This window comes from Lipotes vexillifer, unplaced genomic scaffold (assembly GCF_000442215.2).
Source record: "Lipotes vexillifer unplaced genomic scaffold, Lipotes_vexillifer_v1.1 scaffold496, whole genome shotgun sequence".
Lineage (NCBI taxonomy): Eukaryota > Metazoa > Chordata > Mammalia > Artiodactyla > Lipotidae > Lipotes > Lipotes vexillifer.
This window is the reverse complement of record NW_006786690.1, coordinates 1,288,759-1,316,028: the sequence shown is the minus strand read 5'-3', so window position 1 is coordinate 1,316,028 and position 27,270 is coordinate 1,288,759. Positions and strand designations below refer to the sequence as shown.

Here is a 27,270-nt window from a genome sequence, read left to right as displayed (position 1 = left end):
GCCCGGGCCGCCGGTGGAGCGCGGGCCGCCCAGCGGCGGCGCGATGCCGCTCGCCCAGCTCAAGGAGCCCTGGCCGCTCATGGAGCTGGTGCCGCTGGACCCGGAGGTGAGTGAGCTGGGCGGGGGACGGGCGCTGGCGGCCGGCGAGCCCGAGTCCCCCCAGGGGCGGGGCGGCCCGCGGCGCCTCTGTAGCCTGGCGGGCGCCCGCGCGGACGCGAGTGCCCTCCGATCTCTTGCCCCCTCTCCGGCTCCACCCCCTTCTGCCCCGGGTGTGTGTGCGCGAGGGACAGTTCCGCCACAGCGCCGAGAAACCCCTTAGCCCGGAGAGGGTATCCCGTGGTGCGCTGAGATCTGACACCCGCCTCACCCCACACACCTAGGACCTGTACCGGGAGCTGTCGGAGTTTCCTTCGTTAGGGCAGACGGCCAGGGCTGGGGTGTCAGATGTCTCGGATTCTACAAGAGACAAGGATCATGGGACCCCACCCCACTTCTTGATGTCTCCCAGCGCCCTACCCCAAGAGCTCCCGCTTCTCGGCTGCTGACCCTAGAAGGATTGTCCCTCTTGACCCTAGCAGTTGTGGAATTTGGGGTGACACCGCCCGTCTGGGGCTGAAACTCTTGGTTTTCTTTGCCCCAGCCTAGGGTCAGAGGACACCTGTGTCACCTGCTCCAGGCTGGGGGGAAGAGAATGGGGAAAAGCCCTTAGACATTGTGAAAATTATTCCTGGAGATGAGGAGGACGTTGGTTCCTGCCCCCTCCCATAGGAAGGACTGGGCCCCTGGGGAGTTTGGCCTCTGCCTGCCTAGCCTCTCCCAGAAGCACCTCCTGCCCTCTGAGGATTCTATGGTGCTAGGCCCTAAGCTTGCAGAAGGCCAGCTCTTCCTGTGCCCTTTGACCCCCAGGGTCAAGGTCAAGCCCATCTGCCAGCAGATGGAGAAAAAAACCTTTTCCCTCAGCCTCATTCTGGGAAGGAGGTAGGTGATACTGCCTTTCCAGAGGGGATGTGGGGATATGCAGGGAGGGTATGGAAACCTCAGTGAGCCTGGGAGCCAAGGTGATTTTCTTCTGGCTTGGGCTCGGGGCCCCTGCTTAGATCCCCTCCTCTGCCCTCTCTTAACTGGGGCAACCACCAAGTGCCCTGCCTCTCAGGGCCACAGGATGAGATCAGAGTGAGGATCCCTGGTCCCCAGAACCCAGGGTGTGCTGCCCCTTTAAAGGGATGGTCATGGCTGACACTGGCTATTGGAGGGTGGGCACATGGCAGGATTAGGTAGCCAACCTGAAGGCGCAATTTGGAGTAAATTGCTTTGGGATCCCTGCCATGGGGTTTTTACGGGCCCTGCTCAGTTCAGAAGTTCTCTCGCTGACTCACCCTCTGAGGTGAGGAACACTGCCCTCTGCAGCCCCTATCCACCACAGCCCACCCCCCAAGGACTGGGGCACAGGGGGTTGGGGAGGTGCCCAGAGGTAGATTCCTTTGCCTTGGCATACCATTGAGACCTAGGCCTCCCTAGAGGAAGGCGGACTGGGAGGGGCCAGGGAGAGACTTGATCTGAGGACTTACCATGGGTTATACTAGTAGGGAAGAAAGACACCCAGGAGCTCAATTCCCAGTCCAGGGCACTGCTTCCTGTTTCTCTTTGGGGAATCCTGGGGCAGCGGCCAGGTTTAAACAGGAAACTCAACTCAGTTTTAGTACTGCTGCAGCTGAGAGGAAGAGACTGGCTTATTTCCGAGGATTAGGGGTGCTGTGATTTCTCTAGGAGCTTCACCTTGGAAACACTGTGTGACCCCCAGTCAGTCTTTAGCCTCTCTGGGCCTCTGTTTCTCCAATGGCCAGGGCTGGGTTCTGGCCTCTGCTTTCTGGGCCTGAGAGGGTACAGAGTCCTGAGTACCACTGCCCATTTTCCTCCTTCCCACTCTATGGAGGTGCCAGGCGACTGGGTGTTATTGTTTGGGTAACAGGAGCCATGGGGCAGCCAGGGCGCAGGTTGGGCTGTTTTCACTGGAGAACAGGGCCTCGCTGTTCTTAGCCCAGGTGACATGTAAGTGATACAGCAGCCTGACCTGCAGGTATAGGCGCTGCTGCTGGCTCCTGGCCAGGAAGGAGGCAGGCAGAGGGGCTGGTGGGGGCATTTGGCAGAGGCCTGGGATCTGGACTGCCCTGCCCTCCCCATGACGCTGCCGAAAATGGGCTGCTGGGAGGCAGGGCCTTGTCTGGGGTGTGGCCCAGGTGGAGTAAACCCATTGGAAGTGTGGTTGACGATTCTGCCTGGGCCTTCCCTGGCCTTGCTGAAAGCAGTAACCTTGACCCCAGGCCCAGCCTCGCTGTGTACAGAGCTTCATTATGTGCCACCCACCCCACTTCACCGCTGTTACCTTATTAAAATAAAACAACTCTCAAAACAACTTCTCAAGGTAGGGATTATTACCCCCATTTTCATGTGGAACAGCTGAACTCAGAGAGGAGAACTGGCCTGTGAATTAATGTCAGAGTCAGAATTGGAACCCAGATCTCTTGTTGTCTCCAGCCTAGTCGGGGGAGGCTTAAGGACAGGGAAGAGCTGGGATCAAACTCGCCCAGGTGGAAGGTACTCCGAGAGAGGCTCCGGATGTTGGCAGACTCTCCTGTCCAGCCTTTGCTGAGGGCTGGTGGTACCAGCCGGCCCTGGCACCTGGCGCCCAGCTTCCAGCAGCGTGCAGGGCTGCCAGTGCTGGGCTCTGAACCCAACTCCTGGGGCTGCTTCCTGCCTGTGGGGCACGTGCTATCTTTGTCCATCTGCTGCCCGGCCTCTCCAGACGCTGCCCTGGCCCCTCTTCCCGAGACAGAGCTGGTTGGGTGGGAAGGAAGGATGCTTGGTGAAACCCACCTCTGACGTCTGGGGAGGGGGCACAGTGGTCTGGAGGCCCTCCGCAGCTGCCCCCATGAGTAGTGCTCTCTGAGGAAGAGGGAGCAGAGTGGGTCTCCATCCTCCAAAGGCCAAAAGCCCTTTCCTATACCAGACTTTTTAGACAAGGTCTTTCATTCAGTATTCTGCAAGGTTAGTATCATTGTCCTCTTTCGTTCATTCATTCATTCATTCATTCAGCAAATATTTATTGAGCACTTATCATGTGACAAGTACTAATCCAAGCCGCAGGGTACAGCTGTGAACAAGATGGACCTGCCCTCGTAGTACAGATGAGGAAACTGAGGCTCAGAAAAGTAATGTGACAGACACAAGGTCAGAATGAGAGGCTGGCAGAGCTAGCATTAGTGGCTGTGTCTTTGTGGCTGCAGACCTGTGTTCTTACCACCATCTGTGCAGCAGTCAGACCAGAGGGGCAAATGAGCCCTGTCTTCCCAGGACCCTGGCTCTAAGGGGGGAAGCTCACCTGTGGTCCTCTTTGCACTTCCAGTCCTTTCTCCAGGGCTGCCCATTCCCCTCTAGAGACCTTGTGCAACAGCTCTTACAGGCATGGGGCTCCATGAGGATGGCATCCAAGCCAGAGACCCCTGGACTGGAGGCAACCAAATAGGGCCTGTGGAGCCCCCTGAATCCTCCAAGATACTGCTCTGTAAGCGCACACCTCGGGGTACACCCACCACCTCCTCCCCTCGCTCAACAGGGATTCAGGCTTGCAGCCACATGACTCTGGGCCATGGCCCAATGTCTTAGGGACCACAGGTAAGTCCCTCAACTCTCTGAACCTCGTCTGAAAAATGGGAATAATAGAACTTTCTCTGGGGAATTCCCTGGCGGTCCAGTGGTTAGGACTCTGCACTTCCACTGCCGGGGGCATGGGTTTGATCCCTGGTTGGGGAACTAAGATACTGCATGCCGCATGGCGTGGCAAAAAAACAAACAAAAAAAACTTGCTCTGGCCTCCTTGCTCTCTTTGCTGGGTTGAGCTTTCATTTGACAAGCTACATGCTGGACCCTGATCTGGGTGCCAAGGAGATGATGCTGGACAAGTCATGGCTCCTCCCTGAGTTAATCTGCAGTTTGCTTGGTGCTGTGAGGCCCAGAGGAGGGAGGAAAGGACTTGAGACTGTGTGGACAGAGGAGATGACATTAGAACTGAGCCCTGCAAGAAGACCAGGGCTTTGCCAAAGTGACCAGGCAGGAAAGGTTTTCTTGGTAGGAGGAGCCACCGTGCAAATGCATGGGGATGTGAAACAAGCTGGTCTGTTCAGGGTCTCGGGTTGTTCAGTTTAGCTCCATAATAGGGCCTGATAGTAATAATGGGGATTGTTTGTGGACCAGTTACGTGCCAGGTATTTGTATTTTACAGACACTATTTTGCTTGCTTCTTACGGCCACCCAATGAGGTACATTACTTTTATCCCCATTTCACAGATGAGGAAACTGAAACCTTGAGAAATGAAGTAACCTCAGGGTCATGCAGGTGGTAGAAGCCAGAATTTGAACCCACAGGGTCAGGTTCCAGAACCCACATTAATCACCTATGTTGGGCAGTTGGTGATGACGGCTTTGAATGCCATGCCAAGGAGCTGGGACTTTATCCTGCAGGCAGTGGGAAGCCATGGAAGGGTTTGGGGCCTGGTATGTAGGAGGTTCTCAATAAGGAGTGAGTGAGTGACCAAGGGAGTCAATCACTCAAGTGTAACGATTACAGTTGAGTTTTAGGAAGGGTGAGGATTTGGAATAGGGGAGGCTGGTGTATAGGCCGTTGTTACCATCTGGGGGAATTATATCAAGAGTCTAGAATGCTGGGTGAAGTGGAACTCCACCTACAAATGCACCGTGCCTCCCCCTCCCCCAGCCCTGGCCGACCTGGTCCTTCTCCCCAGGCTTCTGAGAGATGACAGGCGTGTGTATGCGTGTGCGTGGTGGGGCCTGTAGAACACTGGCCCCTGGGGAGGATTAGGGGCATTAAAGGGGCTCAGGGGGCAGGGTGTCCTGGGAGCGACAAGGGGAGGGCTGCTCCAGGGGCAGGGAGATTATGTAATGGGCAGAGCACAGCTATGCCTGCTGCTGCCGAGCAAAGCCGCAGCTGCCCTGTGGACCCGGCCCCTGGCTCCAAAGTCCTGGGTCTTCCTGGTCTCTCCACACTCTCGCTGTGCAGGAGGGATGGGGACAGCTTCTTTCAGCTTCCCAAGGCCCAGATGGGGTAGGTTACTCACCTCATATCACACAGGAAAGGGATGGTGTACCCCAGGGTGAGTAGCACCCACCTGAGGGTGAGGTCTGGGGGCTAGAGGGCTGCCCAGGGGCGGGATCCAGTGCCTGCCTCTCTGCAGGTAGTTCCCCTAGCTGGGCAGTGGGCTGCTTTTCCTCAGTCCCCTTTTGAGCACCTCCTGGTGTCAGAGACCGGATTTTGAATCCCCGCTTACCAGCGGTGTAACCTTATGCGCCATCACTAGGCCCCTCTGCGCCTCAGTTTCTTCCTTTGCCAAGTGGGACCAGGGCCTGCCTCCCAGGTCAGGAGGGTTTAATGGTGCCACAGGTGTGAGGCACTGAGCCCAGTGCCGGGCATGTGGCAGGGGCTCGGAAGAGAAAAGCTGTTAGCACCAAGCCCTAATCTCTGCCCTCCCAGGGCTCCCCGTTTTTTAGGAGGGGCAGGCCCGTGTGTAAATAGTCCCTGCGTTGTAATAAGTGGTAAAATGAAGGATCGCATGACCGTAGTGGAGCAGCAGTGATTCTGCAAGGATAGGGAGGGGTCCCAGAGCAGGCAGGGCCAGGGTAGCCACCATCACTGGGCTGGACACTCTTCCAGACTTTGTTTCCTTCAGCCCTTGCATCAACTCTGGGAGGTGATGTAAATACCCTCCTGCTACAGATCAGGAAACTGAGGCCTCTTGAGTTGGTTAGTTGGCATGCACAATTTGTCTGTGACAGAGCTGGGGGTCCTTTCCTTCTCACTGGGAGAAGGTGACATTTGAGCTGAGCCTTCAAAGATGAGGTATTTGCCAGGCAGAGAGCCTGAGGGAGAGATGCCGGGAAATGGTCTGCCTAAGTTGTGAGGGGCTGTTGCAGGAGCCTTGATGCCTGTGCCCTCCCTGTGAGAGTGGAGGTAGAGAGGACACAGCCAGAACTCCCGCCCTCACCTCCATGGCCCCCTAGCTACTGGGAGCACCCAAGGGCGGGGGTGCCCCATGGGATCTATCTTTGCTTTGTGCCACTCTGGTAAGTTTTGACAGTGTTCCCTCATCTCCCTTCTCTTCCAGAATGGACAAGCCTCAGGGGAAGAAGCTGGACTTCAGCCGTCCAAGGTAAGGACCAGGGCTAGCACCAGAGCTAGGGACTGTCAGGGGTGGGGGGAGCCCACTCAGGGCTGAGCCCACCGTGTGCATGGAGTGGAAGAGGAGGGAGGCCTGCCCTCGTCCCCCCAGGGCGTGAGGCCCTTTGGCCCAGCTCAGCCTTCCTTCTCTGGTCCCACCTAATCCTCGAGGCAGCCCTGTGTGTCAGGATTACTTGCTCCAACCTTCCTATTTCTCAGGTGAGGGGACTGTGGCCCAGACAGGGTCAGAATCCAGGCTAGAACTCTGGTTACCCATCACCCAGACCAGGACACTTCCTCAGTTTATTTACTCATGGCAGCTTGGTCGACTGTATTGAGAGGATGAAGGGGTGCTGAGAGAGGCTCAGGTCTGCTGGGCCTGACGTGGGCCTGGAATCATCTGGGCACCTGGCGCTGGAGGGAACCTGGTGGCCTCAAATCTAACCAGGGCCCAGTGCCTGGCATGTGGCACACAGGCCATTTCTCAGGGATCCCACCTCCCAGCCCCAGGCTGGCTCCCTCTCCTCTGCTCTCTCTGCTTCCCCTGGGTTCCTCCCTTCAGCCCCTCAGCTCCTGTTGCTGGTTTTGTATGTGCCAGGGCTGGGTGACAGTTGTGTGACCTTAGGTGGGTCGTTTGTTTCCTCTGGGCCTGGGCTTTCTCATCTCCACGTTGAGCTCCTCCGATTCTCGAGGAGCTGTGAGGTCACAGAGCTGCTGGCTGTGGAGGGGCTTTGGAAGCCGCCAGGCAGGACAAAGTATGGGTTCTGGCAGTAGAGCCAACCTGAGTTCGAGTCCTGGCTCCACCATCACCATTTGACCAGAAGCTTCTCAAAAGTTTCCTCCACTGTAAATTGGGAATAATAGTAACCTACGTCTCAGGAGTGACATGAAGGACAAGTGAGGTAGCAACTGCCTGCCACACAGTGTCTTCAGTAGCAGCAGCGTGGACGCCCTGCTGTATTGCTCAGCGCCACTGCCTGTTAGTGGCCACACTCTCCTGGCCTGGGTCTGCCTGGGCACCAGACCATGAGCTCGACCTTTGAGATAGACCCAGAGCTGGTAATGATGTTTGCCTTGACTCAGCCTCCTAAGATAAGGGAGCTGAGCTACCCGGGGTAGGGCAGGCTGACAGAAGTAGGCTCCCACCCCCACCTTTTTTTGGTACTATGGCAACCTTGGACCACCAAAAGCAGTCCACGTGGTGTGGACTGGGCCCCTTGGCTTATCTCAGCCCCATGTCTGGAGAATCTCTTCCCACAAAGGAGCTGCCCCTGGTTGCCTAGTAACAGAATGAAGGGGCTGTAGGTCTCCAGTGAAGACCCAGAATGTTCCGATCTTGGGGCTCTGGTTCTGGGACTTGCAGAAGTGCTTGCAGCTTTGAGGGAGCTGGTGGTGAGTGCAGCTTCTCACCTCAGTGCTAGAGAGGCTGGTTGGGAAAGGGCAGGAACTTACCCAGGCGGGCGACCTACATTTGATCCCAAGCCTGGGACTCCTTCTTGCTCTAGAGCAGATCCTGGGGTGGGAAGGGAGATGTGGCTGGACACGATGGGTCAGGGAGAACCTCGAATGCCACGTTAAGGGAGAGAAAGCGCCACATCGCGAGCTTTGCATTTGGGTCTCATAACACCCCTGGAGGTTAACTCTCCCCATTTTACAGATGAGAAAATTGAGGCCCAAGGTCAAATAGCTGGTGGGTGATAGGGTCAGGTCTTGCTTGACCAGAGAACCCACCCTCCTCCCAGCCCAGGAAACACACTGAGTGCTGAAGAGGAGGAGCATTGGGTCCCCATGACCCCAAGTTCCATCATTCCTCGGCACCTGCTCATTCACCTTCTCCATTGCTCCAGAACCTCCTAGCATCCCCAGTGCCCACTTCTGGGCTCAACACACCAGGGAGCGCTCAGCCTGTGGTCAGGACCTCATCCCTTTGTTTAGTGGAACAAGCTGGCAGCAAGCTGGTTTATTTTTTGCAACATCAGACTTTCAGTGCACCCTGCTGTAGCACTGGGGACCCCAAAATGAATTCAACACCCACCATCAGGGAGTTCCCAGTGTTGGGGGAACGGTGGTAACAGGAAAGCTATGTGGAGGGCGCTGTGATGGGGAAGAACAGGCTGTGGGCACCTAAGACCTCCATTCTGCGCCAGGCCTCATAGTGGGCAGTGAAATATACCACCTTCCTACATGTCTCTTGGGGGCATGATGAGATGAGCGCATCCCGGGGAATCCAGCCAGTGGCATCTAAACTCAGGGCTGAGCGTGGACCAGAAGGACAGTCACTGCTGTGTGTGGCAGAAGAGGAAGAGTTGGGATGGGCCGTGGGGCACCAGGTCACCTTCCCTGCAGAGCTGGCACTTAGCTGGGCCTCGAAAGGCAGGATTTGGGCAGCTGGAGAGAAAAGTGGGCCTTGGCAGGTGGGGGAGAGGCCTGACGGAGGGGGACTTGGAAGGCAGGGGCTCTGAGTTCAGAATTCTGCCCCTCTTTCTTGTTTGCTGTGTAACCTTGGGCAAGTGATTTGCCCCTCTGAGGCTCAGATGTCTTTTCTGTAAAAGAATAGAGTCCACCCCTCAGGGCCACCCAGAGGAGGGAATGTGATGTGTATAAAGTGAAGAATCCAACAGGGTTTGAGGCATAATATTGGTGTTTAATGCTTGTTTATTTTATCCATTTCAGGCAGAAGGGGAGATTGGGGTTTTAGCAGCTATAGTGAGGACTGCAGTCTAGGGTGAGAGCTCCTGGAGTGCACCTGGTGCCCTCAGGCATGCTGGGGCTCCATTCACCCTCCCTCCCTTCCTGGGGGTGGACTGGGTGCTCCAGGCCCCCTCCCCCGGCTATCTCCGGAGCTGGACCCCTTTGAAGCTCCTGCAGGTCTATTTTGAGAGCTGAGCGTCTCCCCCCTCCCCTCCTCTCTTCCTGTTTATGAAACCCTGATCCCTCCCGGATCCCTCATGCTCCCCCTGGCTGGAGCCCAGGCAGGATGTGACTGTGGACTTCAGGGAGCCTTGGGAGCTTCAGGTGTTGAGGGGAACTTCCCTGGGACTAGCCAGGGCAGGCTAGCCCACCTTCCCAGCACCTGAGACCTGCTGGGCTCTGTCCCTTCAGCCTGCCCAGAGGAGACCCTGTGGCAGTAAGAGTGCCCGTGTAATCCAGGGAGTTCTGTTTACCACGTCCCTTTGTTTCTGTGGCCCATTTTGCTTCTGGAAACAACCTTTTGAGGGTGGATACTAGTTTTGACCTCTATTTTATAGAAGAAGAAACTGAGGCTCAGACAGGGAAAGAGATTTGCCTGGGAGCACTCAGCTAGTGAGTAGATGGTTCTTAACTTCCCACGCTGTACTTCTGGCCTCAGGCCTCTTTTCCACGCTGGTCTCTTCCTACACGGAGTGTCTAAATTTTTCCTCCTTTCTGCCTGGCCAACTCCTGTTCATCCTCAGGGTCCAGCTGGACTGGACTGCCCTGTCTTCCTGGACCTCACCCCAGGCAGATAGAGCCTCTGGGCACCTACAGCACCTTGACTGCACTGTGTCCCAGGATAGTTGTGTTTTGTTATTGTGTATTTATTTTTGGGACAGGTCTCCTTTAACATGTGCGCCTCCTAGTGTCTGGTTCCTGGCCTGAGGACAGAGCAGCGGGCCAGTAGCTGTGAGTGATTTCCAGGGCAGAGGCAGTCTGGCAGGCCTTGCAAGGAAGGTGATAATGAAATGCTTAGAGTGTAGGCTTTGGAAGTAAGCAGGTTGATTTTGCCCTGAGTTCTCCCCCTTTCTGGCCATGTGGCCTTGGGCAAGTCACTGTCTATCTGAGTCTAGTTTTCTCCTCTCTGAAACGGGATCAGCACTTCCCTTGGAGCTAGGACACAGGGCCTGGCAGAATCCACACCAACAAAAGTGGAGGGAAAGAATGACTTCATGCAATAAATGTTCAATTAGTAGGCACAATTCTCATTGTCATTCCATGCCAGTCCTGGCCTCGGGCCCAAAGCCACCTCCCCATCAAGGATGCCTGGGAAATGTAGATCCCTCCTCACCTGCCCAGAGGCATGCTGGGAGAGGCATCTGGGGACATCTGTCCCACCAGAGGGGGCAGTCCTGGGAGGCCCTGCAGATGATGCCAGCTGGGGGAGGGGCTGTTGGTGTCCATTAGGGCCAGAGATTAGCAGGTGGGCTTGGGTTGCAGCTGCTGGAGGGAGGCCCAGTGTGGGGACCCTACGGGCCAAGATCAGGTGGGGGGGATCTGGGCTTCTCTCCAGCTGCCTTGTGGGAGGAAGTAAATAAGAGGAAGTACCTCTAGGGGGAATGGGGCAGGGATCAGGGTGTGGGGTCTGGTGCTGTCCTCCCTACTCCTGCCACCAGCGGCCTCACAGGCCCTGCACATTCCCTTCAGTGAAGGCAGTTCCAAGACAGTTTCCTTCCTGTTGCCCCTTCCTGTACCCTGCTAGCCATGGAGAGTCTTCCTTTGCTTCCGAGGGATGCAAGGGTTGGGGGGCCCCAGCCGGCACTGGACCAGAGAGCTTTGGGGCTCTCAGGACTGCCCCAGCCTCCAGACCCCAGACGCTCCAGAAGAAGCTGGAGTACAATGAGAGGCCTCAGTCTAAGGAAGCATCTTTCACAACACCCAGCAGGCCGTCATCAGGCAGTTATTGGAGGCCCTGTGGGGACTGGAAGGGGAAGTTCGGTGTACGTGGGAGCGTTTCCACATAGGGGATGTCTGTGGAAATGGTTTCCGATCATCGGACTGTGTGCATTTGTGTGTGTCATTTTCTGTGGGTGTACTGGTTTCAGTGATGTGGTGAGGCCATGTGGCAAAGGGCTGGGGCTGGTCAACACCTGCCCCATGGCTACCTGCTCCTCTCAGGCCTCTGTGAGGTCCATGCTAGGGCCTTCTGCCCCCTTGCCCATCCCAGGGCCCTGGGCTGGCAGGCTTCTTAGGGCAGGGTGGTGCCCGCTCTGTGGGCTGCCATTTTGGGTGGGCCCAGCCATGGGAAGGTCACTACGGTGGGGACCGGGGCAGTCAGAGATGGTGGCCTTGGTGACTTCTTCCCCCATTCTCTCCAGGGGATGTTTGCAGGTGTGGTGTACCCACTGTGTCACTGCCTCACCTCCTTGTAACTTCTGTCTGTGTTCTAGTCTCCTTTCCTTAGGATCAGAGGAGATGAGGGGTGTCTCTCTGGGCCCACCCTGGAGCCCTGGGTTTGGGGTCTGCGCTGTCCCCTCCTTAGTAGGGGAGCCTAAGCCGTCTTCTGTCCCTCCTCCCTGCAGAGGGGGAAGTGAGAAGGAGGGGGTCAGGGACCCTGCCTGCTGGGCCAGGAAAGCTGAAAAAGCAGAAGTAAGGGGAGTAACTGGGCCCTCTGACCGCCAGTTTGGGCCCCACCATGCAGACCCCAGCAGATTTCCCCAGAGTTGAGAGAGACTCACTCTCCTGTCCCAGAAAGGTGAGCAGAGGGTTGGCCTGCCTCCAGGGGGGTCTTTCATGACTCTGGGCAAGGAATGGGTTTGGGGGTGGCTGTGTCCCCTGGGGTTTCCGGGTGACTGCCTGTGTCCCCAGGGAGTGTTCTCAGAGGCAGACAGACAGGTGGAGATTCAGACCTCAGGATGGGGTGGGTAGAGGTTGCTGTGTGGTCTTGGCCCTCCCCAGCCCCTCTCTGAGCTGGGCTTTCTGCCTGTCCCACCCACTGGGTTACACTCAGGGGCCTGATTAGCCTGCAGCTTTTTGTGGCTGTTCAGGGTCCCCTGAAGATGGGGCTGTGTCTCTGAGGGTCAACATCTAGAAAGGGAAGTCTCCAGACTGTCCTGGTACTAAGGGAGGGGGCAGGATTGGAAAGGCAGGACGTGGCTCTGGCTGACTTACCTGCCCACGCTTTCCTGGTACTTGAGGTCTGCTGACCCCAGGCCAGGCAGTAACCAGGGGAAGAACTTGGGTTTGAGCTGGCTCTGCCACCTGTTCACTTTGAGCCTGGGTGAGTCACTGTCCTGTGGGCCTCAGTTTCTTGTTCCTGAAGTGGGGGATGACAACTTTGGGATATTTGGATCAAAGCCATCAGTTTGCACTCAGGAGACATCCATGTGGGTCTCCAGTGTCTTGATCCTGGGCCCCTCAGGCCATAGCATGGGAAGGAAACTCCAGAGAAATGGAATTCCTCAGAGATGAGTCTGCCACAAATACCAGACTGCTCTCCCAAGTGCTAGGAGTTTGCAGGTGATGTCCCATTGCTTTCCTGCCCCCAGGCAGGCCAGCAGGAACCTGGAGGTCTTCCCTTAAGTCCAGAGTCTGACTCTTGGGGTGTCTGTGTGTCTTTCCTGCCTGTGTGTGTGCCCTGGGTATCTGTCAGTCTCTTTGGGCATCACTGATGCTGACTGCTGCCCACCTGCCTCAGTTGTTGAGCTCCTGTCTCTGTCTCCACTTCATGAGTGTCTGTCTTCACCTGTTGGGTACATGTCACGTACTGGGTGCCTGTTGGGTCGTGTCCCCTTCTGTCTCTGCCTGTTGAGTACATGTCCCCATCTGTCTCCACCTGTTGGGTGCAGGCCCCCATCTGCCTCTGCCTGTTGGATCCCCATCTGTCTCTGCCTGTTGGGTACATGTCCCCATCTATCTTTGCCTGTTGGATATGTGTCCCCATCTGCCTCTGCATGTTAGGTATGAGTCTCTGTCCACTTCTGCCTATTAGGTATGAGTCCCTTCCTTCCTCCGCTTGTTGGGTACATGTCCCCATCTGTCTCTGCCTATTGGATGTGTGTTCTTCCTACCTCTGCCTGTTGGGCACATGCCCCTATCCATCCCTGCCTGTTGAGCATGTGGACTCTCCTACCCATCTGTTGGATGCCCGCCTTCATCTGTCTTCACCTGTAGGATGCCTGCCTCTGCCTGTTGGGTGTCCCTCTTTATCTGCCTCTACATGTTAGTTACCTGTCTCTCCCTGTTGGGTACCTATCTACTCCTCAGTAGCTGAGTTGGCATGGGGCTTTCCCTTTGAAGGCCCACAGGGAGGATGGGGAGGAGGGCCCAAGGGCAGCCCTCAGGCAATGGGGAGGGGGAAGAGAGAGGAGCTGGGAAACCACAGGCCCTGAGTGATTGGCAGTCCTGGGCTGGGCCCAGCCCCCGCCTTCACCCTGCACATCCGCCTTGGGCCTGGCCACCTCCGCAGCAGCCCCGGACGCTGCCTGCTCCTGCCATGGTGCCTCTGCCCAGCCCAGGCAGATGGAGCGGGATCCCAAGCTGCCCCGTCTGCGGCTCTGGGCCCTGCTCCCTTGGCTGCCCAGGAAGCAGCGGCCCAGGATCAGCCAGACTCCTCTGCCTGCCCCTGGCCCTGGCCCCAGGCGGGACTCGGTGAGTGTGCCCAGATGTCTAGGCCTGGCCTGACTGTGGCCCTTGGAGCAGGTGCCTTGGAAGCCAGTTTAGCCTTAGCTGGCTCTGGGCTCTCCTTGCCCACGCCTGTCCTTACTGGGTGATTGGACCCTGCCCAGACTTGCTTCCTGGGGAAGTGAGGAGGCACTTCAGGGCTCCAGGGCCATATGGACAGATTGGAGGGAGGGCAGAGGGGTCCTAGAACAACTGGGACATGGCAAGGGCTTTCTAGTAGACTTGTATGAAGGAAGTTTCAGAGGGTGGAGCATAGAGTCTCTGGCCTTAGCTCCTACCCACCCCAGACTGGCACTTACCCGGTTGGTGGGGGAGTCTGAGGTGACTCTTGGGTTCTTGTGTATCTCAGCCCTGTCCTTCTAGCCAGAGAGAGCCCATCTTCCATCTTGACCAGGAACAAAAGCCCAGCTGTGCCTTCCCAGTATGAGAACAAACCCTGCTTCCTATTGTGGCAAAACCAAAACCTTTGCAGCAGGGGGAGGGGAGCCGCACAGGGAGGACCTGGGGCAGGTTCGTGGGCCTCAGCCAGAGCCTGGGCTTGCCTCCACCTGGCTGTGCCTGGGCATCCCTCTGGGCCTGAACAGGCTGGATCAGCAGGAGGTATAGGAGCTCACCTGACCTGGCACCTTGGTAATTTTCCCCTCCCCGGCTTTTGCTATTGATGAACTGGGAGGCCCTGTCAGGGTAGCTGGCTGGTTGGGCCTGCAGGACCCTGTCTGCTGAGATCCGGTGGGAGTAGACTTAGATGGGGGGACATGCCCTATGCTGACCTGAATGGGGCCCACCGTGCTCACCAGCTCTGTTCCTCCATCAGGATGAGGACGTCCTCAAGGAGATCTCCATCACGCACCATGTCAAGGCTGGCTCTGAGAAGGCCGACCCATCCCATTTTGAGCTCCTCAAGGTTCTGGGCCAGGGATCCTTTGGCAAAGTGAGTCCTGAGCCCACATCTGGAAGGGCAGCGCTGGTCATATCAGAGGGCAGGTGGGAGGGTCACCTTGGAGCTTAAAAGATCAGAGGGCAAGGGTTGATGGGTCTAAGGGGAGGAGGAGAGAGGTCACCGTGGTACCCAGTGGGGACACAAGGTCAACTTGGTGCTTAGGGAAGTTGGAGGTCAGCCTGGGACCTGGAGCGCATGGGAGCTGATGTGTTTGACCCCTGCCCAGCTCCTCCCCTGGTTTCCCCCCCGCTGCCTTCTCAGGTCTTCCTGGTGCGGAAGGTCACCCGGCCTGACAGTGGGCACCTGTATGCCATGAAGGTACTAAAGAAGGCGACACTGAAAGGTGAGTGAGGGGTACCTCCCCATGCGGAGCCCAGGCTGGGCACAGATTGAAGGAGGCAACCCAGCTCTCAGGGGCCTTGGGTCTGATGGAGGAGATAGCTCTGTCACCAGGAGTACCTGGTCTGAAGGTAGAGAAACAGGCCTATTCTCAGCCGCTCCTTATCCCCCACCTCAGCTGATGGCAAAGACAGGGTCCATTCAGAAGAACAGACTTCCGGGGATTAACCCCACCCCTTTGTGCTCCCCTTAAGCCAAGTGCTGACTGTAGCTGAAGGTGCCTGGAAGGAGGCCGGGGGTGAGTGCACTGTGTTTGCGGGGGGCCTTGTGCTGTCAGCGGAGTTGCTTCACAATGCTAGGAGAGTCAGAGGGAGATGTCTTGGGGTGGAGAAGGGCGTGAGAGGAGAGGACGGAACCCGGGAAAGGAGGCAGCTGGGTGGGTAGGAGAGGGTGGGTCAAGGCAAGGCCGCAGAGATGGATGGGCTCAGAGAAGGGTGCTGAGCCCAGGTCTAGAATCCCTGGACTTGTAGAGGGCGTGAGGGTGGTTGGAAGTGGGCTTTGGGCCGGGTAGTGTCTCTTTGACCAACCTGGGAACCAGTGTGGCCACTGACCAAGTGAAGCAGGCCCCGGCTGGGCTGGGGGGCGGCGGAGAATAGGAGGTATTGGCCTTGGGGTCATGGAGCCACAAAGGGCTGTCTGGGGTGATGCAGCTGTGGTGCCCCAAGGCCAGCCTAGTAGGGATGGGAGTCCTTCCCCAGGAGGGATGGTGGGAAGAGAAGAATGCTGCGAAGGGCTCCCAGGCTGCAGCAGGAGAGGCTGAGCAGACTCTGCAGCACGGTGCAGTCGGTGCTGTGACCAGGGAGCCCGGGAGAGCGTGGGTTGTAGCCTCAAAGGGTGTGGGCTCACATGGGAGTAGCCGTTTTTTGTTTTTTTTTTTATTTATTTATTTTATTTATTTATTTTTCGCTGTGTTGGGTCTTTGTTGCTCGCGTGGGCTTTCTCTAGTTGCGGCGAGTGGGGGCTGCTCTTCGTTGTGGTGCGCAGGCTTCTCATTGCAGTGGCTTCTCTTGTTGTGGAGCACAGGCTCTAGGCACGTGGGCTTCAGTAGTTGCGGCGTGTGGACTCAGTAGTTGTGGCTTGAGGGCTCTAGAGCACAGGCTCAGTAGTTGTGGCGCACGGGCTTAGTTGTTCCACGGCATGTGGGATCTTCCCAGACCAGGGCTTGAACCCGTGCCCCCTGCATTGGCAGGCAGATTCTTAACCACTGGAACACCAGGCAAGTCCCGGGACTTTTACTCCTTAAAAAAAAAAAAAGGGGGCTTCCCTGGTGGCGCAGTGGTTGAGAGTCCACCTGCCGATGCAGGGGTCACGGGTTCGTGCCCCGGTCAGGGAAGATCCCACATGCCGCGGCGTGGCTGGGCCCGTGAGCCATGGCTGCTGAGCCTGCGTGTCCGGAGCCTGTGCTCTGCAACGGGAGAGGCCACAACAGTGAGAGGCCCACGTACCGCAAAAAAAAAAAAAAAAAGTGTTTGTGGGATGTCTGCTGAGACCCATGAGTCTGAATTTCAGGCCCAGAAGAATCTGCCCTAGACTGGAATTAGGGATTTTTATGCCAGATGGAGAGGGGGCTGGTGAAGGCATCCCAGGGGGAGCCACGGGGGCAGAGGCTAAGGGCACACAAGGAACAGGATGCTTAGACTGGCTGGATTGAATAGCCTCCTTGGGGCATGGCAAGAGACAGGGCTAGAGAGATGGGCAGGGCACCAAGGGCCAGCCCTGGGCACTGCCGAGAGATGTGAGGAACAAGTAGAAAAGAGAGTCCTTCTTAGCTAGGGCTAGGCGTAGCTGTGTTGGGTGGCCAGACCCTTGGTACCCGCCTTCTTCCTCTGACCAGTGCGTGACCGCGTTCGGACCAAGATGGAGAGAGACATCCTGGCTGATGTAAACCATCCGTTTGTGGTGAAGCTGCACTACGGTGAGACCGCAGACCCTACTTGAGCTCCTACCCTACCTGCCAGCCTTTGCCCTTGCTGGTGGGCTGTTGCCTTCCCTGTATGTTGCCCTCTCTGCCACCCAGCAGGCTAAGGAAGCTGGGATCAGAGGGGCGGGGCCCAGGGCCCAGCTGGTTCCACCATGGCCTTTTCCTGTCTCCCCAGCCTTCCAGACCGAGGGCAAGCTCTACCTTATTCTGGACTTCCTGCGTGGCGGGGACCTCTTCACACGGCTCTCTAAAGAGGTGAGCTGACACCCCACTGCCAGGGCACCAGGATGGAGCTGGCACGACAGTGAGACCTCAACCTGAGACTCCCCAGACCTGCCCAGCAGTCCCTGACCCACCCTGGGACAGAGCCCATTCCCTGGCAAAGCCTCTGAGAGTTTCCCCCAAGATGGTCTGAGGAGAATCAGGCTCTGGATCTGATGCTGCCCTGATTCCAGGATGATAAGGGTGGCTCTCACCTCTTTCACCTCCATTCTTTCAGGGCTTCTCTGCGCAGGGCTATGAAGGATGCAGAGAAGCCCAAATCCACCTAGAAAGCTAGATGCTTTAACGTTATGTCCAGTTAACCAAAAGGATTTTGAACTCACATAAAAGAATTTGAGGACTTCCCTGGTGGCGCAGTGGTTAAAAATCCACCTGCCAATGCAGGGGACACAGGTTCGAGCGCTGGTCTGGGAAGATCCCACGTGCCGTGGAGCAACTAAGCCCGGGCACCACAACTACTGAACCTGTGCTCTAGAGCCCGCTAGCCACAGCTACTGAGCCCACATGCCACAACTATTGAAGCCCGTGCGCCTAGAGCCCGTGCTCTGCAACAAGAGAAGCCACCGCAATAAGCCCGTGCAATGCAGCGAAGAGTAGCCCCCGCTCGCCACATTTAGAGAAAGCCTGCGCGCAGCAACAAAGACCCAATGCAGCCAAAAATAAATAAATAAATTTATTTGGGAAAAAAAAAAGAATTTGAGCCAAATATAAAAATGGGACCATTAATACAACTTAAACTTTAGAAGAGAACCAAACTTTTTAAATTTTTAAAATGTTATTTTAACGTTTAAATAGATAATACATGATTGAAAAGAAAAATATTCATTGAGAAGTCTTCCTCCCACTCCAGCCCCCTCTACCACCCCCCCACAGATAAACATTTTATTGGTTTTTATCTAAGCTTCCCACATTTCTTTGGAAATACAAACCAATTCATTGTGTGTTCTGAATCCTGACCCCTACTTTCTTACATACAAAGTACTGTTCTGTATGTACTGTTCTTTATCTTGCTTTTTTCACAACAGTGTATCTTGGAGATGGATCCATATCAGAACATGGAGGAATCCTTGTTCTAGTTTATGGCTGCATAGCACTCCATTATGTGGGGGAGAGAGTTTATTCTAGTCTACTGCTTGACCCTTGGGTTGTTTCCAGCCTTTCGCTGTTTGCATTTCAGTGCTACCATGAGTGACTTGGACGCTAGTCATTTTATTCTTCAGACCCCTTCATACAGAGAAGGGTGTATGGCACTGGAATCTCTAAGGAGGACTGGGAAGCTGCTGACTGCCCAGTGACCCAGCTCCTGAGGAGGAAGCGATCCCAGCTGAAGCCCTCTCCCGCCTGTTGCAGGTTATGTTCACGGAGGAGGATGTGAAATTTTACCTGGCCGAGCTGGCTTTGGGCCTGGACCACCTGCACAGCTTGGGCATCATTTACAGAGACCTGAAGCCTGAGAAGTGAGTGAAGGCCCAGCCGCGCCCGGCCTCCCTAGGGTGTACAGAGGCAGGCCCTGGGGCCTCTTCTAGGACAGAGCCAGCCTTCTGGGGTACAGAGCCAGCCTGATGGGCTGCCCCATGAACGGGTGGGTGGGGCAGAGTGGTGGAGGCAGCAGGCTCGCCCGAGGGTCTGCCTAATCTCTAGTAATGCCATTACCAAGGGCCAGGTACCTTTATGCCTGGGTGTTGCCTACTTTTTTTGCTAACCCAGTGTGACATCTGAGATGCCACCATTGAAGGTCATTCCTTGATATGGCCCTTTCTAGAATTTTCCTTAACATCTGAATATCTTCAAGTGGTAACTTGGGAGCCAGGGGCAGGTGCTGAGGTGGAATGAGATGTAGCTTTAGAGTCAGGCAGACCCGAATTCAAATCTTGTCTCTACCACCTACTAGCTCTATAACCGGGGGAGTTATTTAACCTCCTTGAGCCTTAGCTTCCCCATTGTTAAAATGGGGCCATGAAAGTACCTACCTCACACAGTTGTTTCAAGAATTAGCAAGAAGGTAGGCAACACACCTACAGGGCACCACCAACACCCACTCCACCTGCCCATTCATCAGATGAGCGGCCCTGGGTGGATCACCTTCTCTGGGCTGGACCCGACCCCCACAGGCCCCATGGTGTCCCCTGAACCCACCGAGGGCCCACAGCTGGGGCGCCCTGACTCCTATCTCTCCATTGCAGCATTCTTCTGGATGAGGAAGGCCACATCAAACTCACTGGTGAGTGGAGGGCACCTGACCCCTCCGGTTTCAGGGGAGGGCAGGATGGGCTCTTGATGGGCCTGGGCTGAGTGCCAGGGGATCCACTTTTTCTGAGAGGCTGTGCCAGGTGCTTGGAAGCGGTCAAAAGCCCAGGCGCCAGACCTGGAAGGGCCTGGGTTTGAATCCCAGCTCCCCACTGTGTAACCTTGGGCAGGTCATCTAACCTCGCTGGGCCTCAGCTTCCTCCTGAGTGTGATGGGGGTGATGCCCTCAGGCCTCTGGGCAGGAGGGTTAGGTGTGCAGGGAATGGCAGCGAGGAAGGCAGGGGGTCCTGAGGATGTGTCTTCTTGCCCTCCTTGCCACAGACTTCGGCTTGAGCAAGGAGGCCATTGACCACGACAAGAAGGCCTATTCCTTCTGTGGGACGGTGGAGTACATGGCCCCCGAGGTTGTCAACCGCCAGGGCCACACCCACAGTGCAGACTGGTGGTCCTATGGGGTGCTGATGGTGAGTGCCCAGGCAGGGGTAAAGCATCCAGCCCAGGCCCTGGGCCTCAGTTTCCCCATCTGTGTAAGGGGGTGGTTGATGGTCTCTAAGGCGCTCCACTTGTCCTCTCACAGCTAAGCTGGCCTCACCCTCCACCCAGCTGCACTTTCCTTCCTTGGAAGGATTCCAGGCTCAGCCCCCAGCCCCGTGCTGGGCCTCTCCCCAGCTTTGGACCCCTAGTACTGTTCCTCGTGGTCTGATTGACAGAGTGGGGAGGGGCAGACGCAGTTCTTGATCCAGGCGGACCTCCTAGGCATGGAGCTGAGTGGCTGGGGTGGGAGGAGGTGGGGGGCATGGGAGATGGGACCAGATCCTGAACAGACCCTTGTCCTCTGCAGTTTGAGATGCTGACGGGCTCCCTGCCCTTCCAGGGGAAGGACCGGAAGGAGACCATGACACTGATTCTGAAGTAAGCTCCAGCCCCTCTCTGACACCTCAGGGTCTTCTCCACGCCTGGCCCCAGTTTGGGGGCCAGAGTAACACCCTGCACCTGCCTCAGATTCCCCATTAATGAGACACTCCTCTGGGTTGAGCATTGTGCTTTCTAGGGCTCCCTTTTCATCGATAGGGGCCTGCGGGAGGGGAATCCCTGAGTCTTTGGGAGGGGAGTTTGAGGATGGCTTGTCTGGACTGAGCTGGAAACTAGACGTGGACAGAGGTGGGAGGTGAGACGGGGCCTCTGGGGCGGAGCTCAGCCCTGACAAGACCCGGGGGCCATTTCAGGGCAAAACTAGGCATGCCCCAGTTTCTGAGCACGGAAGCCCAGAGCCTCCTGCGGTCCCTGTTCAAGCGGAATCCTGCCAACCGGCTCGGTAAGCAGCCCCAGCTCAGGGGAGGGGAGAGGGGTACAGCTGTGGCCTAGGCCACGGGGCCACATCTGGGGCTGAAAGGGGCCGTTGTCCTTTGTGTGGGGAGACAATGCCTCTGGCCACCCTGCTTTCTGGCTCCATGTGTGGCGTTTGGGCAGTGGGGTGACCTGTGTGTAGGGGGAAGACAGGAACTGAGTCATCTGTACTCCCCCTGGGGATGAGGACAGAGGCCCGGCACGGAAGGAGCACGAGCTCAGGCGTCAGAGGCTCAGGCCCCAGTCCCAGCCCCATGACAGGACCCCACTGCTTGGTACACAGTGGTCCCTCCACAAATATTTGTTGATTGAGTGAGTACCATTTGGGAGCGAAGTGACCCAAGGCAGTTGACTTCTCCCCCCAGAGCCCTAGGTCCTCGTCTCCATGGAGGACAATGATCTCAAGCTCTGTTGATTAAGTGAAGTCAGCGAATGTGCCTGTAGCAGCTGCTCAGTATATGTTGACTCCTTGGCTCCTGGGTTCACCTGGATCATGACCAGCTTTGTAAGGTCCCGTCCAGGTCCCTGGGCTTGAATGGAGTGAGAGCCTGTCTGGTGGCTGACAAGGGCAATGGGATAAGAGCCGCAGAGATGAGGCCTGAGTTGGGAGGGAGGTGGGGGCCCCCTGCAGATCTCGGAACAGGTTCGGCCTGTCCTGACTTTGGCCTTGGGCAAGTTGCCTGGCCTCTCTTCGCTGGGCTTTCCTTCTGTCAGTACATTGGAGCTTGTTCATAGAGGGGCTCCAGACAGTGGAAAATGCTGAGCGGGCAGTAGGCCTCAGGGTGATGGCTGGATGGGACCCAGACCACAGTGAGGCAAGGCTGCTCGGAGGGCAGGGCGGGTGTCTGCGGGTTGGAGCATCCCAGGGCAGACCTCTCATCTGGGCTTTTTCAGGCTCCGGCCCTGATGGGGCAGAGGAAATCAAGCGGCATGTCTTCTACTCCACCATTGACTGGAATGTGAGTGTGTCTGTCCACCCCAGAGCCCCAGTCAGGGATTCAGCTGTGGTCGGAGGGGGCTTCTACTGCCTAGGGCCTCCCATAAGAAGCAGAGGTGACACCATGGCCTTGGAGGCATGGGCTCGCCTCCCAAGGGCAAGCGGTCATGCCGTCTGCATAGCCTGTGCTCTGTCCAGGCCATTGACTCCTGCACGGGGCTGCTGGCAGGCTGTGGAGGTGCCAAGGTGACCACTGTGCCCGCCCCGCCTTGCAGAAGCTGTACCGGCGCGAGATCAAGCCGCCCTTCAAGCCGGCTGTGGCACAACCCGATGACACCTTCTACTTTGACACTGAGTTCACATCCCGCACGCCCAAGGGTGCGCCCTTTGTCTGGTTTGTCTTGGACTGGTACAGGAGGGAAACAGGGAGTCAGGGGCCTCTTGGGGCACAGGGGTGTTCAGGGCTGTGGCAGGCCCAGGTGTGTGGGCAGACAGGTGGATGGGTCTGACTCCTTGTCTTGATCTCATTCTGCCTGGTCGTCCCACTCCGGGACTCTATGGGCCTCTTTGTGCCTGGGTGAGGTGGTGGGGGTGAAGGCCACAGTAGAGAAGTCGGGACCCCTGCCCCGGGCATCTTCAGCCCCCTGGGAAGACCAGACACATCAGGCTCACACTCACGTCAGGGCTAAAGCATCTGACCCGGCAAACACGTGAGGTGGAGACGGTCTGGCAGCAGAGGTGACAGTGCCCACAGGTCAGGGGCAAGCATGGGAATCGGCTTTGGCCACTCTGACCACTGGGCTTCAGTGACTCATCTGAAACGTGGGCTCAGCCATAGACCCACTCAGTCTCTGGGGTTACTGCTGGAAGCCAAGTAGGGGCCTTCTGGGAGGGAACTTGGTAAATTCTAACATTTTGGCTAGATATTGGGGAAGAGTGTTCATTCTGGAAGGTCTCCTGGAGGGGCAGGTTTAGCAGAGGGGGTGCTTTTCTCACTGTGGCTTGCACATCTCTGATGTCAGGGAGCTTAGCACTTCTCCAAGCAGTCTGTCCCATCTTTATTTGTTGATCTGACAAATACATACCAAGTCCCTACTGTGTGCCAGCCATGGGAGCATTGATGGTGAACAGGACAGACCCAGGCCCTGGCTTCATATGGCTCAGGCTGTAGTCGGGGAAGAGACATGAGGACAGCTCTGGGCAGCACGACAAGTGCAGCTTAACGGGGCGAGGGGCTGGAGGAGCAGCATTAGGCCAGGTTTCTCAGAGGACAGTGTGTAAGCTGAGCCTCAAAGGATGGACGAGGAGTGGATTGTAGTTAGCAGGAACAGCATGTGCAGGGGCTCGGAGTCTTCCTTAAGGACCTGAGAAGCTTGGCGTGGCTGAGCTGTGGAGTGGGGAGAGAGGAGGCTAAGCTCACAAGCACCTCATTGCCAGGCTGAGGAGCTGGGCTCTCCTGAGGGCAGAGGGGAGCATTTGAAGGGTACAGGCAGGGGGTAGACTTGTGGTTGGAACTATCCCTCTGGCTGCTGCACAGAAGATGGACCTGAAGGGGCAGACCAGAGGCAGGGAGACCTCCAGGAAGGGATAAAGTGCCTTGGCCTGGGCGGGTGGCGGAGGTGAGGGTCTTTCTGTTCCTTGTGTGTAAGGGCTGGGCTGGTCTAAACACACATGGGCAGATGGGCTAACTAAGGCCGGGGATGAGGGGCCCTGCCCAGGTTGCCACAACGGCCCGCTGCTGAGGCAGGCCTGGAAGCCCCTGTGGTCCACTTTGCTGCGCTGCCTTGGGTCAAGGGTACCTCCTCTGGCTCACATCCCTCTCCTGCCCCTGCAGACTCCCCAGGCATCCCCCCCAGCGCTGGTGCCCATCAGCTGTTCCGTGGCTTCAGCTTCGTGGCCACTGGCCTGATGGAGGACGACGGCAAGCCTCGGGCCACGCAGGCGCCCCTGCACTCGGTGGTACAGGTGAGGGGCAAGAGGCTGCTTCTCAGTTGTCCTTTTCCACCTAGAAGCCACAGGGCAGAACGTCTGAGAACACGGGCTCTGGACTGGGATAGGTTTGGGTTCAAACCCTGATGCCACTGTGGAGCCCATTGGGCCTCCAGCCTCCTTGAGCCTCAGTTTCCCCATTTGTAAAACAGGGATAACAGCACTGTTATGAGGTTCCTGACACAGAGCCAGGACATTGTAGGGCCTGGGTAAATGCCAGGGAGTGCCCAGGGTGGTGCTGCTGGGGAGTGGCTGGTCCTGACGGGGGTGGGTGGCGTGGCACTCGGGTCTCCTTCCACTTGTCCCCCATTTGCACACTTTCCCGGCTCTATAGGAAATTTAGAGTCGAGAGGCAAGAAGGTGGACCTCGGGAACTTGCCTGGTGGTCCAGGGGTTGAGACTCCATGCTTCCACTGCAGGGGTTTGTGGGTTCAATCCCTGGTCGGGGAACTAGAATCCTGCATGCTGCGCCATGCGGCCGCAAAACAACAGCAACAACAACAACAAACAAACAAAATTAAAAAGAATGTAGACTTTGGAACTCCCTGCCTGGGTCAGAGCTTCCAGGGTCAGGGACTGTGGAGGGGACATTCACCTTCCCAGTGCCTCAGTTTCCTCATCTGTAAATGGGGTTGATGATAAAACCTTTCTCCAAGGATTGTTTCGAGGATTATGTGAGTTGATGTGTGTAAAGTTAAGGTGACTATGCGATTTATTATCCACCTGGGATATCTTGGTCACGGACAAACGTTAAACCAGACTGGATGTGAGGACAACAGACATGAACCAGGGCCGTCCACGGGCTGTGGGTCACCTGGTGAAAAGTACTCGGAATAGTGCCTGCCACACTCTCAGCACCATAGCAGCATCTGATACTGTTAATGTCTCAGAGCCTCGAGACACCCCTTGAGGTGGGCTGTGTCACCCAGAAAGGGGAGGCAACTCACTGAAGGCCACGTAAGTGGCAGAGCTGGGACCTGGCTCAGGACTCCTGCATCCCTCTCAGTCCTGCCTGGGCTTCTCGGAGCTTCAAACTGCTCCATGTGTGTTGTGGCCTATTGCCTGCCCCCTCCAGCACCCACTAACCACAGACTGCAGCCAGGCACCCTGGAGAGACTGAGTGTGCCCATCATATAGTGTAGAAAACAGGCCCAGAGAGGGGCAGATTCTTTTTTTTTTTTTTTTTTTTTGCAGTATGCGGGCCTCTCACTGCTGCGGCCTCTCCCGTTGCAGAGCACAGGCTCCGGACGCGCAGGCTCAGTGGCCATGGCTCACGGGCCCAGCCGCTCCGCGGCATGTGGGATCTTCCCGGACTGGGGCACGAACCCGTGTCCCCTGCATCGGCAGGCGGACTCTCAACCACTGCACCACCAGGGAAGCCCGAGGGGCAGACTCTTGCCTGAGGTCACACAGCCAACATTCTACCCCGGGCCTCCAACCACTTGCCCGGTGCCATCTCCACAGTGCCAAGGCCTTGGGTTCTGGGGGGATGACCTCTGCATCCTAGAGCTCGGGGTCAGTCCTACCTGTTGGTCTCCTACAGCAACTACACGGAAAGAACCTGGTTTTTAGCGACGGCTATGTGGTAAAAGAGACGATCGGTGTGGGCTCCTACTCTGAGTGCAAGCGCTGTGTCCACAAGGCCACCACCATGGAATATGCTGTCAAGGTACGCCTCTCGACCTTGTCTCGGCCGAGGCCGCTTGGCCGGGTGGAGGTGGGGGGCCACGTAGCCCTGGCCCGTTGGTGGGGGAGAGTTGGTGCCTGAGGCTCTGTGGATGGGTGAAAGGTGTGCGGCTGAGACTCCACGCCCTGCAGCGCGGGCTCTGTGGCAGGAAGGGAGTCTGGAGTCGGTCCCTCGGACACCACCACATGCACCCCTCTCCTCAGGTCATCGACAAGAGCAAGCGAGATCCCTCGGAAGAGATTGAGATTCTACTGCGGTACGGGCAGCACCCCAACATCATCACTCTGAAAGATGTAAGTGGGGGTCCTCGAGAGTGGGCTGGGGACGGGGGCCCTCGACTCTAGGACCGTCTCGGGGCTGCCATTCCTTTGGCTTCTGATCCTCCTGTGCTTATGGATGGGGAGGCCCCTTAGTGCCTCTGATCTGGCTGCACCCAAGTGCCCTCCACTTCAGACCCAGGCAGTCTCTGAGAGCTTTCCTGCCCATCAGGACAGAGCCAACATCCTGTCCAGGGGCCCAGATAGGTGAAGGCCCTGCCAGGGTGACTGAAGCACAGAGCAGAACACACGCCCAAGCCTCATGTCATTCTTTCCTTCCTGTCCTGGTGAGCTGGTGGCCAAGGGGCCCAGGCCTGGCATCAAGGGGAGGGGCCTGATGGTGAGGTCTCTGGCAGGTGTACGATGATGGCAAACACGTGTACCTAGTGACAGAGCTGATGCGGGGAGGGGAGCTGCTGGATAAGATCCTACGGCAGAAATTCTTCTCAGAGCGTGAGGCCAGCTTTGTCCTGCATACCATCGGCAAGACCGTGGAGTATCTGCACTCCCAGGGGGTAAGTCTTGGGTCGGGGGCACCAAGTGGGCGTTGGGGGTGGCCAAGGGTTGTACTGTAAACAGGGTGTATGAACCATGACTGGCCCAGGCAGTCTTCAACCAGCCAGACAGAGGAGAGACTTGGGATGGGTGAGGGGGCGAGTGGATGGACATAAGGAAGGGAGGGAGGGAGAGATGAGGCCAAACTGTGAAAAGGAGCATTTATTCAGGACCTAGGCAGGCGTCATGTTGACTTCTTTCCTTACCTTATCTCAACTGATTTTCACAACAACCCTGTTAGGTAGGTGCTGTTATTGGCCTTACTTTACAGGTAAGAAGGCTGAGGCTCAGAGATGTGAGCTCACTTGCCCAAGGTCACACAGTCCAGGAAGAATGGAACCAGAATGTCTGACAGGAATTTGGGTGGAGAGCTACAGATGGGGAGTGAGGCTTTAAGTTAGGAACGAGCAGGATCACTGTGGGAGCTGCAAGGCTTCGGGGTGGTGAATCCAGCCATGGGTTCGGCTGTTAGGACAGTGGAAGTGGATGCAAGAGGAAATGCTGCTGGAAACACGGCAGGAGCTACAGAAGAGTGTGTGTCCGAACCGTAGGACTTGTCCTTATCATTGTACAAGGCGGGGCTAGAACAGGTCCTTATAGGTTATCAAAGCTGAAAACAGAGTCAGCGTGAGTTTCTCTCTGGATGAGATGATGTTTTAGGGTGCTTCTGGTCAGGCGGTATGGAGGTTAAGGACGCAGGCTCTGGAATGAGACTGGCTGTGTCCAGTTCTGCGTGTTAGGTTGGGAAAACCTCCCACCTCTCTGAGCCATTTCCTCATCTGCAAACTCATGACAGTAAGAGTTGCCCCTTCACAGGTTGGATGAGGCATGAAGTGAGGTGCTGTGCCGGAGAAGCAACATGGTCCAGCGCAGGCCCCTGGAAAAGGCCACATAAACATTACGGGGAAATAGGACCAGATCATTGCTATGCCTTTTTTCTTTTAACATTAACTTTTTAGTATGAAAAATTCCAAACATATACAAAAAGTACAAGAATAGAATAATGGGGGCTTCCCTGGTGGCGCAGTGGTTGAGAGTCCACCTGCCGATGCAGGGGACGCGGG

General features: G+C 56.7%; 1 protein-coding gene across 4 annotated transcripts in view; it reads left to right on the top strand.

Annotated features, from left to right (window-relative positions):
- Positions 1-6: 6 nt before the first annotated feature.
- The window catches only part of RPS6KA1 (ribosomal protein S6 kinase A1), a 37,038-nt gene continuing 9,774 nt past the window's right edge, over positions 7-27,270 (top strand). The window contains exons 1-17 of one of the 4 annotated variants that reach the window (XM_007459110.1): positions 7-106; positions 6,177-6,221; positions 14,400-14,516; positions 14,787-14,868; positions 16,759-16,839; positions 17,021-17,100; positions 18,478-18,584; positions 19,311-19,348; positions 19,696-19,838; positions 20,216-20,286; positions 20,601-20,689; positions 21,616-21,680; positions 21,934-22,036; positions 23,493-23,623; positions 25,191-25,316; positions 25,538-25,627; positions 26,008-26,166. In XM_007459110.1, the coding sequence (XP_007459172.1) occupies positions 44-106; positions 6,177-6,221; positions 14,400-14,516; positions 14,787-14,868; positions 16,759-16,839; positions 17,021-17,100; positions 18,478-18,584; positions 19,311-19,348; positions 19,696-19,838; positions 20,216-20,286; positions 20,601-20,689; positions 21,616-21,680; positions 21,934-22,036; positions 23,493-23,623; positions 25,191-25,316; positions 25,538-25,627; positions 26,008-26,166 (1,590 nt within the window). In that variant the 5' untranslated portion in view covers positions 7-43. Of the gene's footprint in view, positions 107-6,176; positions 6,222-11,597; positions 11,658-13,379; positions 13,553-14,399; positions 14,517-14,786; positions 14,869-16,758; positions 16,840-17,020; positions 17,101-18,477; positions 18,585-19,310; positions 19,349-19,695; positions 19,839-20,215; positions 20,287-20,600; positions 20,690-21,615; positions 21,681-21,933; positions 22,037-23,492; positions 23,624-25,190; positions 25,317-25,537; positions 25,628-26,007; positions 26,167-27,270 lie in introns of those variants that run through there. The other 3 variants (XM_007459111.1, XM_007459109.1, XM_007459112.1) reach the window with 3 other exon arrangements.